General features: G+C 46.8%; 1 protein-coding gene across 1 annotated transcript in view; it reads left to right on the forward strand.

The window, feature by feature from the left end:
- The window catches only part of LOC139049268 (sodium/iodide cotransporter-like), a 56,805-nt gene extending 44,594 nt beyond the window's left edge, over positions 1-12,211 (forward strand). Inside the window, exons 5-7 of the mRNA XM_070524639.1 lie at positions 2,834-2,991; positions 7,287-7,427; positions 12,166-12,211. Coding sequence (XP_070380740.1) covers positions 2,834-2,991; positions 7,287-7,427; positions 12,166-12,211 — 345 coding nt within the window. The remainder of the gene's footprint in view (positions 1-2,833; positions 2,992-7,286; positions 7,428-12,165) is intronic.
- The last annotated feature ends 634 nt before the right edge of the window (positions 12,212-12,845 follow it).

Genomic DNA, 12,845 nt, shown 5'->3' on the forward strand with positions numbered 1-12,845 from the left:
TCGTACTGTTTGACTACCATGCCTCCCTTGGGGCGGAAAATGATTCTCCATCCATTTTCGGGAAGCTTGACTTGGTTCGAGGCGATCGATTTCTCCGCTTGCTGTCTGCCGTCGCGCTTCGCTGATGGTGGTGGGGTGTCTTCTGAGACGCGCTTGGCGTTCCGTGCCCATTTCTCCTCGAGGTTGCATTTGTTGAGTACTGTGATCCAATCCGGGGCGTCGAGCTCGCCCTGTTCGGCGCTGCGACCTTCCACGGTGATATTCATTCCTTCTGTTGGCTGCCGCACAGCTGACGCGGCGGCACCGGGGGCTTCGGTAAGCCTTAGCCCACGTTAGGCCTAGTGGCCGGCGTTCGTGTTAGCGCGTCGGCACCACGGCTGGCAGACGTGTGGCTCTAAGGTGGCGAAAAATCCACTTACGGACCAAACGCTGGTGTCCGCAGAGTCCTCGCAGCTTCCGATTGATGATTTTAACCAGCTCTGGTCGATCCGTCAACATTTGCCGCTAGAAATCACTGCAGGAAGACAGAGCCGACGTGATACACGTCCGCTCGTCACGGCCCCCTAGCGGCGATCTCTCCGTCGCGCGAAAAACCATGGCGGGGCGGGAGGAAGGGCGGGTGTTCGGCGTTGTGCTCCGGTAGCTACTGCGCATTTCTCGGTCGGGCGCAAAAGGAATTGACGGTCGTGGCTCAATCTCGCGCACCATATATGGAAGAAAGTGGGGAGGCAGCTAGGGAAGAGGGGGCGGGGGGGGGGTCTTCGACTCCGCCAACAAGTGCGTACATTGGGTGGCCGCGCGTGGACGCGCGCCGCGTGTTGAAAGGGTTTTGCACACGGCTCATATCTTTGTGCGCGCTATGTTCTCGCCGCTTTTGAGGTGTGGCGATAGACCGCACGAAGGTCGCTTTGTTCGCTAGTACTGCCGCACTTGCTCATACCAGCGTCCAGCACATTGCAGAGAATGTCCGCGCTCACGGAGTGTGCTGTGTTCATGTTTGCTTGTGGCCGCTGGTACTACGATTCTCAATTAAATTATTAGGCTAATGTTTTCAAGTTTATTCGGCATAAAACTACTATCTTTACCTTGTAAAGGTGTCTAATAATTTGCCATCGCTACCTTTCGGTAGGAACCGCAACCTTTTTTTTTTACGCAGAGTGGACAAAGCGTGGATTTTAACACCACCAATTAACTCACGGGTTAGCATTCGTAGAGCAGAGTTTCTCCTCATACGAATAGTTGGAAAGCAGCGCATTTTTTGTGAGCATTAGCGTGTCCGTCTTTGTTTTTCTTTAGTACGGCAAATCAACTAGCGCGAAATAATGCATTGGTGAACTTCCTGCTTATATCGGATTGTCCCAAGCCCGCGCGCGCCGTCCCGACTTGGAAGACATGCTATTGAACGAGTTCGGAGCGTTGGTGCAATGCTTGTCAATGACATGCACATGTGATACCTGTGGCACAAAACAGTGAGAGCTGTTGACTGCGCATTGATGAACTTGCGGGCGATTTTCAAATGAGCGCTTCGGGCACGAGAGAAGACCGGCCGAGCTTGCAGGAGTTGAGTAGACCTTGCGGATGTACCGGTGAAATGCCGACGCAATAAAATACTCGAACTGAAATTCATAACGAAATTTTCAATGAAGCTTGGAAGAGCCAGGAGGCGCCAAGCAACCAGCCGAGATATTTCTTGATGGTTGTAACGATTTTCATGTGTTCTGGTGAGGCACGGAATGTCTTCGAAGGTTTAACAAAAACTGCCAATAACTACATGTGCGAATCTTCATTTTCTTTCTTCGGAGGGAGGGGGGGGGGTATAGTGGCGTTGTGCTGACGTTATATATATATATATATATATATATATATATATATATATATATATATATATGCCTACTTCAATTTTGCACAGATCTCTTATTCTTCGTACTTTCTTCATATCTTCATGCTTCAAAAAAACAAATTTTAGTACTACTGAATTACAAAACCGTAGATTTGCTTCAGTATCGCAAGGAATGTTTGTTCTTATTTAAGCCGATTATACGCCTTCTATATTTCAATAATCACTGGCTACACAAAGGGCGTTTCCTTATACTGTTTTGAATTACAGCCCTTTCATTCCTAAGCGGAAATATTTATGAGCGAGTTCAAAAATTTTACGTTCCAATGAAAGTTTGATACTCTTGATTTATTAAACTCTGGTAGAATGTTTTTCTGCACCGGGCACCTCCACTTTTAACATTGGCGAGCGATAAAGCAGATGTAGGCGTTACAAGTTTCATGCTTGAGCTCATGAGCGCAGAAAGTTTAAACCATTCATTACAAAATGCTATTAAGTTACTGCGATATCAATAGGAGATCGCTATATCGCGAAGATATTGGTAAAATCTTGTACGGTATTTAGCTGCTCGCCAACCTACCTTTCCGTTAATCTTTTTGTCACTCACAACTACTTTATCTAATCAAACATATATACATAGCTCTGAATCCTTAAGCACCGTGCCACCGATGCAATTTGATTCCTTTAAGAGTTTGATTGTTTAAAAAAATAAAATTATGGGGTTTTACGTGCCAAAACCACTTTCTGAATATGAGGCACGCCGTAGTCGGGGACTCCGGAAATTTCGACCACCTGGAGTTCTTTAACGTACACCTACACGGGTGTTTTCGCATTTGGCCCCCATAGAAATGCTGCCGCCATGGCCGGGATTCGATCCCGCAACCTTGTGCTCAGCAGCCTGTTTGCTTGTTTAATAGTTTGAAGATTTCGATTATTTTAAGAAACGAAAAACAAAATTGATGCTATTTGTACACCGCACGATTGCTTCCTTTTAAGGGTGGACTTCGAGGTGTCGTTTGGACCGACTGTGCGCAGTTCCTGATGATCCTTTGTGCCCCAGCAACCATTGTCGCTAAGGTAATAATTGATTCTATGTCACCAGGTGCCGCAATTCAGCCACTCAATGACCTGGACATCAGGAAATATATCGCAGGGTAAGTGGACAAAAATTGAGACATCACCTTCTATAATAGCTCACTTCGAGTTGTCATCATCACCATCATCAGCTTAGTTACGCCCACTGCAGGGCAAAGGCCTCTCCCATACTTCTCCAACTACCCCGGTCATGTACTGATTGTGCCCATGTTGTCCCTGCAAACGTCTTAATGTCATCCGCCCACCTAACTTTCTGCCGCCCCCTGCTACGCTTCCCTACCCTTGGAATCCAGTCCGTAACCCTTAATGACCATCGGTTATCTTCCCTCCTCATTACATGTCCGGCCCATGCCCATTTCTTTTTCTTGATTTCAACTAGGATGTCATTTATCCGCGTTTGTTGCCTCACCCAATCTGCTCTTTTCTTATCCCTTAACGTTACACCCATTATTCTTCTTTCCATAGCTCGTTGCGTCGTCCTCAATTTCAGCAGAACCCTTTTCGTAAGCCTCCAGGTTTCTGCCCCATATGTGAGTACTGGTAACACACAGCTGTTATACACTTTCATTTTGAGGGATAGTGGCAACCTGCTGTTCATGATTTGAGAATACCTGCCAAACGCCCCCCAACCCATTCTTATTCTTCTGGTTATTTCAGTCTCATGATCCGGATCCGTGGTAACTACCTGCCCTAAGTAGAAGTATTCCCTTACCACTTCCAGTGCCTCGCTACCTATCGTAAACGGCTGTTCTCTTCCGAGACTGTTAAACATTACTTTAGTTTTCTGTAGATTAATTTTCAGACCCACCCTTCTGCTTTGCCTCTCCAGGTCAGTGAGCATGCATTGCAATTGGTCTTCTGAGTTACTAAGCAAGGCAATATCATCAGCGAATCGCAAGTTCCTAAGGTATTCTCCATCAACTTTTATCCCCAATTCTTCCCACTCCAGGTCTCTGAATACCTCCTGTAAACATGCTGTGAATAGCATTGGAGAGATCTTATCTCCCTGTCTGACGCCTTTCTTTATTGGGATTTTGTTGCTTTCTTTGTGGAGGACTACGGTGGCTGTGGAGCCACTATAGATATCTTCCAGTATTTTTACATATGGCTCATCTACACCCTGATTCCGTAATGCCTCCATGACTGCTGAGGTTTCGACTGAATCAAACGCTTTCTCGTAATCAATGAAAGCTATATATAAGGGTTGGTTATATTCTGCACATTTCTCTATCACTTGATTGATAATGTGAATATGGTCTATTGAGTAGCATTTACGGAATCCTGCCTGGTCCTTTGGTTGACAGAAGTCTATGATGTTCCTGATTCTATTTGCGATTACCTTAGTAAATACTTTGTAGGCAAGGGACAGTAAGCTGATCGGTCTCTAATTTTTCAAGTCTTTGGCGTCCCCTTTCTTATGGATTAGGATTATGTTAGCGTTCTTCCAAGGTTCCGGTACGCTCGAGGTTATGAGGCATTGTGTATACAGGGTGGCCAGTTTCTCTAGAACAATCTGACCACCATCCTTCAACAAATCTGCTGTTACCTGATTCTCCCCAGCTGCCTTCCCCATTTGCATAGCTCCTAAGGCTTTCTTTACTTCTTCTGGCGTTACCTGTGGGATTTCGAGTTCCTCTAGGCTATTCTCTGTTCTACTACCGTCGTGGGTGCCACTGGTACTGTATAAATCTCTATAGAACTCCTCAGCCACTTGAACTATCTCATTCATATTAGTAACGATATTGCCGGCTTGGTCTCTTAACGCACACAGCTGATTCTTGCCTATTCCTTGTTTCTTCTTCACTGTTTTTAGGCTTCCTCCGTTCCTGAGAGCCTGTTCAATTCTATCCATATTATAGTTCCTGATGTCCGCTGTCTTACGCTTGTTGATTAACTTAGAAAGTTCTGCCAGTTCTATTCTAGCTGTAGGGTTAGAGGCTTTCATACATTGGCGTTTCTTGATCAGATCTGTCGTCTCCTGCGATAGCTTACTGGTTTCCTGTCTAACGGCGTTACCACCGACTTCTATTGCGCACACCTTAATGCTGCCCATGAGATTGTCGTTCATTGCTTCAACACTATGGTCCTCTTCCCGAGTTAAAGCCGAATACCTGTTGTGTAGCTTGATCCGCAATTCCTCTAGTTTCCCTTTCACAGCTAACTCATTGGTTGGCTTCTTGTGTATCGCTTTCTTCCGTTCCATCCTCAAGTCTAGCCTAATTCGAGTTCTTACCATCCTATGGTCACTGCAGCGTACCTTGCCGAGCACGTCTACATCTTCTATGATGCCAGGGTTAGCGCAGAGTATGAAGTCGACTTCATTTCTAGTCTCACCATTCGGGCTTCTCCACGTCCACTTTCGACTAACCCGCTTGCGGAAAAAGGTACTCATTATCCGCATATTATTCTGTTCTGTGAACTCTACTAATCACTCTCCTCTGCTATTCCTAGAGCCTATGCCATATTCCCCTACGGACTTGTCTCCAGCCTGCTTCTTGCCTACCCTGGCATTGAAGTCGCCCATCAGTATAGTGTACTTTGTTTTGACTTTACTCATCGCCGATTCCACGCCTTCATAAAAGCTTTCGACTTCCTGGTCATCATGACCGCATGTAGGGGCATCGACTTGTACCACCTTCAATTTGTACCTCTTATTAGGTTCACAACAAGACCTGCCACCCTCTGGTTAATGCTATAGAATTCCTATATGTTACCAGCTATTTCCTTATTAATCAGGAATCCGACTCCAAGTTCTCGTCTCTCCGCTAAGCCCCGGTAGCACAGTACGTGCCTGCTTTTTAGCACTGTATATGCTTCTTTTGTCCTCCTAACCTCACTGAGCCCTATTATATCCCATTTAGTACCCTCTAATTCCTCCAATAACACTGCTAGACTCGCCTCACTAGATAACCTTCTAACGTTAAACGTTGCCAGGTTCAGCTTCCAATGGCGGCCTGTCTGAGTTGTACCTGGTTTTAAATCCCACCTTCTGTGTATGAAACGAATTCGGAGCACTTGCATATCTCACATTCAAAACTTGCGTCTTCCGAAAGAGATTCATTCTATGCGCCTTTTCAAACCCGGTAGGGCTATTCCCTCACAGTTTCGTAGCTAGGTCACCGAAATGTAGAAAGGAGAAACAGTTCAGTGGCACTGCGTCAGTGTTCAGAAATACTGCAGTTTTAGAAAGACATGTCTCTCATGACGCAATAAACTTCAAGCGAAATAAAAAAATGGCTGTGGCTTAGCTAAGGTTAAGCCCAGGATGCGAAGCATACTAGCCTTTATTTTAACGCGACAGCGTTAAGGAGCTCGTGTCGCAGAAAAGCCGGTGTCGTCGGCGTCGGCTCAGGCGTGCGGCGCTAGCTCAGGCGCACATTTCGTTGTCGCGCCGAACGCTACGTTGCTCGACGCTCACCGCGTCCGATGCGGGGGGCGACGCCGCGAGCGACGGCGCGAATTGGAGCATCGTTTCTCCTCTGTCGTGACGTCACGGTGTCACGTGGTATTGAAGGCGACACCGCCGCGCCTGAGGAGCTGGGTTGAGCACTCGTAATGTGCTTCGCATAATAAAAAAAGTTCGCCATTTTGTCGGAAGGGCGACGAATTTACAGCGATATCCAGGTTTCGCGTTTTGTTTAAACTCCTCGGAAGGTGTTGTGTCTCTATACGGGTGCTACAAATTTCGAAGTAGCACGCAAGGCAACTTCCGCTAAACATGAGAAACAGCGCCCTGACAGGTACCAGGCGTCTGAGAATGCAAGCGTCATGAGCCGTGTCAGGGGCGTTTCATGCGGTGCACCTCAATGCTGCACGAGCGGAGACTGGACGAGACCGGCAGGAAGCTGTCGAGATTGGTCAGCGCCCAGTGAAATATCAGGGGCCCGATTCACAAAGCCTTTCATTCGTAAGTGTGCTTTACCATTGGCCGGCCAACTTAGCTAATAATATGTCAAGCATCAGGATTAGTGCGAATTTCCTCTTACGAACAATTCTAGGGAAAGAGAGTTGTCTGAATAGTGGCCTCAATTCGTAAATAGCACTGGCCAGTGCTCTTTCATTAACGGTTTAGACTAAAATGCCTCCACTGTAAACGAAATGCATTGAGGCCTTTCTTTGCACTCTGCTATTGCGAAAATTCTGAGGAATCAACCAGTCAGGTACATAGAATTTGATAATACAACTTTGGTGTTTCGATAATACAGCGTCTATCTTTCATATGGAACAATTAATATGGACAACGTCCACCTCGACAATGGCAAAAATTCGCGAGGCGTGTCCGTATAGTTGCTATCACAATAAAAAAAAGGAAGTCATTCTGAGCCATGACATTGAAATCTGCTTGCCTTAACAGATACAGCCTGGACTTTACCAGCGAAGAAAATGTATGGAGTTATATTTTCGGTGCAGCGGCTCCAGCAATGTGCCGCTTATGCTTTGACCAAGTTGTTGCACAGAGGTTGCTAGCGTCCAGAACACTCAAAGATGCCAAAAGGTAAAATTGCGTGCCCAATATGTTCCTTAGTTGAAATAACTGCATAAACCAGAATATAGGTAAATATATCTTATTGAAGAAAGGAAGCTGAATTCGCCGCTCGTCTAATATAGTGGTCTTTAGCAGAGTGTAAGTAGATGACTGACCACCTGTTAAGTCCACGTTGGCGAGCGCATAGTGCATGCCCAAATGTGACTAGCTCTTTTTTCTTTGTTGTTGTTGCGTTTTCTTTTTGCTCTTTCGATCGAGTTCGTGTGTGATTTCTTTTTTGTTTTTGTCTGGAGAGCGAGGAGTAGCGGCACACGGAGAAAATTTGGAGAGGCGTTGAAGATAGCACTTTTAATTCCTATTTTCTGTATTTGCCTAATGATTTTGAAAACAGGTTGCGACAGATTAAAAAGTAATGACGCTACTATTTGCACCTGGACAACTGGCACGTCTTACTGCCAGTTCAACTCAATAAGAAAACGTTATGCGAAAGCTAAAACTCGCTGGTTGCCATGCAAAAATGGACTCTTATTACGAACCGCTATTATGGATCATGTGTTTCGAAATCAGAATCTTAAACATGAGATACAACTAAATAGTTTTGACGTCAGCAGAGGGTTGAGGAAGGTAGGGTTTATGATTAATTAGATACTCCAGAGCATGTAATTATACGGGCAAATTCATTATGGGAAACTTGGAATGTATCAGAAAATAGACGACGACAAATTTTTGCGGGGCTTGATTTTAAGATTGACAAACATGTACTGGTGAATTCGGTTGCAGTGTTTATACCCAGTTATACAGCGCTGCGTCAATGCCGATTAAACAAAAAGTACTAACAAAAAGAAAAGAAAAAGTAGTGTTTAAACAGAGTTATAATTAGTAACATATATTTAGTTGGAATTGAAAGTGAAAGTTTATTTCCTTTTCAACGAAAAGAGGGCGCCAAGACAAAAGGCAAGAGCCTGACATGGTCCTGGTCACCCATTGCATGAGTATTGCATGAGTATAATCCCCAAAATGGGCGTCCCTCGCTGGAGTTTGAGGTATAGTAGCGGCGCCTGGTGGCGGCGCGCGAAATGTTATCTGGGTAGTACCAGCTTGGGTAGTATTGAGCCCTGGCTGTAGGGAAACGCGTTTCTAGCCCATGTTTTGCATCGATTCGCCCTTTTTTTTCCCCTGTTGCGAGTGCGAAAAAGCTCGTCACTTCTCACAGACCACGCCGTCCACGCTGCGAGTTCGCCGCAGCCTATAGCTAAACGAAAACGGACTCTACGTGAGACGTAATGCTGGAAGCAGAAGGAGCCGGGGACGCCGATCCGGAGAGACCTAGCTCATGAGCTGCAGCCTCAAAAAAGCGTCGCCGTAGTTACTGCTGCATCGTAGGCTGCCATGAACAAGAAGGCTTGAATTAGAACATCAGATTCTACCGTTTTCCTTGAAGGCCTCACGAAGCGGAGTGTCAGGCGCCCTGGCTAGCTGCAGTTTGTCGTGCTGGTTAAGCGAAACTTCGCGCCATGCTGAATGCTTCGCCTGCTTTGAAACTTGCTTATCTGCGTTCTAAAATTTGGTCTCGTGCAACTACAGCCCCGACAGCAGAGCAACATAGCAGCAGGCATGGCTGGTGAATCACGATTCAAGACCGTTGAGCACGTTGAGGCAGCGCAGCAAGGTAGCATTGATTGCCGCACATCGGCGTTCGAGCGCTGTCATTAAAAGATACATCAAGTGAGTAGCGCACGAGCTTGCGCTGCAGCGCGATTCGCACGTACGTTACTGAGAGCTCATATGCATCGCATCAGTTATTTATCAGTGGCTAAAGGGAAACAGGGCCGCTACTGCAGTGCAGGCATTACTACTGTCGTAGCGCGAGCTTTGTGTGTGACGTAAATGGTCAGCATGCACAAAGCGCACTTCACCCGCCACATTCACAAGATATGTCACTGGGCTTACAATCCGAGTAACTACGGCGTCTTCCCAAGCCACATTTTCACCACGAACGCATTTAACAAACACTTTGTCACTCACTAAGAATCCACGTTCAGTACCCCGGTGCTTATTTTTCTGCCGCTTGCTGTTCAGCTTTTTGTTGAGCATATCTTGCTTAAAATCCGGTTTGAGGAATGACAACTTGGTCGTAGGTTGCCTCATTAAGAAGAGCTGCGCAGGAGTGCTGCCTGTCACACTATGTGGCGTGTTCCGATAGCTCATCAAAAAGCTGTCTGACCCGGTTTGCACCGATTCTCGGTTTTGCGAGACATCTGATAGCAGCTGTTTCAGCAATGCACGCTTCGTTGTTTGGACTAGACGTTCGGCTGCCCCGTTCGAAATTGGGTGATAGGGCGGCGTTCTTTGTACGTTTTATCTTATTCTTAGCCAAGTCTTCGAACCCTTATGATACAAATTGCGGCCCATTATCACTTACAATTTCGTCGGGAAATCCGTACGCCGCCAAGACACTTCGAAGTTTGGAAATCATTTGTCTTGTGGCGGTTGAGGTCCTTAGCCATACTTTAATCCATTTAGAATACGCGTCCACTAAGACTAGAAAGTTAAGCTGTCCTTTCATAGCAAAGTCAACATGCAGCCTTTGCCAAATATTGGACGGATAATGCCAAGGGTGTAGTGGTACAGGCTGTGCGGCTGGTTGCGCGACTTGACAAACCCGACAGGTTCGTACGTAATCTTCTTCTGCTTTATCGAGACCTGGCCACCAAATGAAGCCTCTAGCTAGCATTTTCACGCTTGAGGTGCCTGGGTGGTCCTCATGTAGCAAGGACAACACAGCTGGTTGCAATGCCTCGGGCACGATCACCCTTGTGCCCCACGTGACACAACCTTGCTCGAGTGATAGCTCTAGACGTCTAACGTAGTATGGCTGGAGCTCATTAGGCACTTCTGAAGGCCAACCATACCGCGTGTACTCGACCACTATGCGCAGTTTGCCATCCCGTGCAGTGGCCTTAGCTACGTCAGAAGAGTTCAGCGGAGTGCTTTCGAACACGGAAAAGGATTCCGAACTCTCAGATTTGCGACAAGACGGTAGAGGTAGACGACACAGAGCATCAGCCACTTCGTTTTCAGCCCCTCTGCGGTACTTGAGCGTTTACCGGTACGCGGACATTATCAAGGACCATCTTTGCAATCTCGCAGCTGCTTGCGACGGTGTCGCTTTGTTTTGTCCCAAGATGCTTACGAGTGGCTGATGGTCTGTGTACAACATAAGCTGTCTACCGAAAAGAAACTTGTGGACCTTTTGAAGCCCAAAGATAAGCGCTAGGGCCTCTCTTTCACATTGAGCATAATTTTTCTCAGCTGACGTCAGAGTTCGTGAAGCAAAGGCTATCGGACGCTCTTCTCCGTACGGTAGCACGTGAAAAATAACAGCTCCAACGTCGTACGCAGACGCGTCACATTGCAACCCGAGCGGCTTGCGTGCGTCGTAGTAGGTAAGAGCATGGCTGTTTACCAGCAGATGCTTCGTCGCTTTAAAAGCATTACTACACTGCTTCGTCCACAGCCATCGTTCTCCCTTCCGTAACAATCTGTACATTGGTTCTGCTATAGATGACAGATTCTTCATAAATTTGCTGTAAAAATTGAGCAGCCCTAAGTATGCTCTAAATTCGGTTACATTTGTTGGCTCCGGAGCGTGCAGGATTGCCTTCACTTTCTCTTCTGTCGGGTAGATGCCATCGGCGCTGACCATGAGCCCAAGGTTAGAGACAGAATCTTGGAAAAACTTGCATTTTTCCAGCTTTAACGTTATGTTACTCTCCGAAGCTTGCCTAGCACCCGCTCGAGCGTTTTTTGTCAATCGTCCACGTCCTGGCATGCAATTATGACATCATCAATATAACAACCAACACTCGGAATACCAAGCAAAACCTTATCCATCATGCACTGGAACAAAGCAGGGGCAAGGAAGTCTGTTATATTGATGGAGCCCCTTGTGTGTGTTAACCGTCAGAATATTTCTTGATTCCGGGCTCAGTACCACTTGTTGGTATGGCGATGACAAATCTCGGACACAAAATACTTTGCCTCCACACAGTGCTGTGAACAATTCCTCTGGTTGTGGTAGTGGGTAGTGGTCTATTTTATGTACCGGATTTACAGTGATTTTGTAATCACCACAAAGGCGTATTTGATCATCTTGTTTCTTTGGGACCAGGACCAGTGGAGTTGCCCAATCGCTTCTACTCACAGGCGTGATTGCGCCTTGGCTTTCGAGCTCAGCGAGGCGTTTTTGTGCTTCTTCGCGCAAGGAAAAAAGGAAGCGGGCATGCTTTACAAAACACCGGCGTAAAACCCGGTTGCAAAACAACTTGCGCCTCGAATTTCCTGATAGCACCCAGCGATTGCGAAAACACGTTTGGAAACTTTGCCCGAATCTCATCTACTCTGTCTTCGCTGCGCACACTGCGAAGCGATTTCCAATTCAGCCGAAGCTTGTTAAGACAGGTCTTCCCAGCCATATAGGTAACTCGCGTTCACGGTTTTTCACAACAACGATCGGTGAAACTGCATTCGGCGCTTCATAGGTGGCGGTTACATTGCATTGCCCTATAACGTCCATTTTCTCGTTTGTGTACGTCTTTAGAACAACCCGAGGTGGTTCACAATGCACATGCGCAAACTTCTCTTCGTACACACTTTCAGGTACAACTGTCACTGCGGCCCCCGTGTCCACCTGCAATGACACTTTCTGGCCCTCCACGTTTAGTCACCACATAACCGTTCTTCGCAGATGTGTCGACTGTGCAGTTGTACAGAGTGTGCTCGTCTTCGTCTGACGATTCCCTTACTACATGTGCCTTCAGCTCACTTTTGCTCGTTCGACACATGTTTTGAAGGGGTCCAACTTTTGAACATAGCTTGCACGAGTAGTTTTTAGACCAGCAATGTTCTGGCGCGTGTGTCTTGCCACAGTGGTAACATTTGTTTCTTGGTCCTGTTTCGCGCCGAGCTTTTACCCTTCGCTTGGTCACGGTCGCTGCGCTGATGCTCGTTAGTTTTCATTTCCACTGCGCATATGCTCTCCGCGCGGGTTCCTGCTTTTATTGCGGCTGTTTGTTTGGCGGCCAATTCGCTGTCAAAAGCTATTTTGCGTGCCCTTTCAAACGTGAGTGCGTCAGCCGTGAACAACGCCTTCTGCGTTTCTTCACTTCGGATCCCAGCTACCAATCTGTCCAGTAGAGCGTCCAGGAGAAATGGCCCCAAGTTACATTTGCGGGCTAGGTGCTTCAACCCTACTACGAAGTCTTCGACACTTTCGTGGTCAAGTTGCACTCGGCAGTTGAATTTGCACCTTTCTGCAATTACAGACGTCTTCGGGCTGTAGTGGCTTTGCAAGAGCTCCTTTACTTCCGCGAAGGTCTTATCTCCTGGTAGCAATGGAACAACCAAGTTTGTGAGAATTTCATATGC

The sequence above is a fragment of the Dermacentor albipictus genome, chromosome 8 (assembly GCF_038994185.2).
Source record: "Dermacentor albipictus isolate Rhodes 1998 colony chromosome 8, USDA_Dalb.pri_finalv2, whole genome shotgun sequence".
NCBI classification, from domain to species: Eukaryota; Metazoa; Arthropoda; class Arachnida; order Ixodida; family Ixodidae; genus Dermacentor; species Dermacentor albipictus.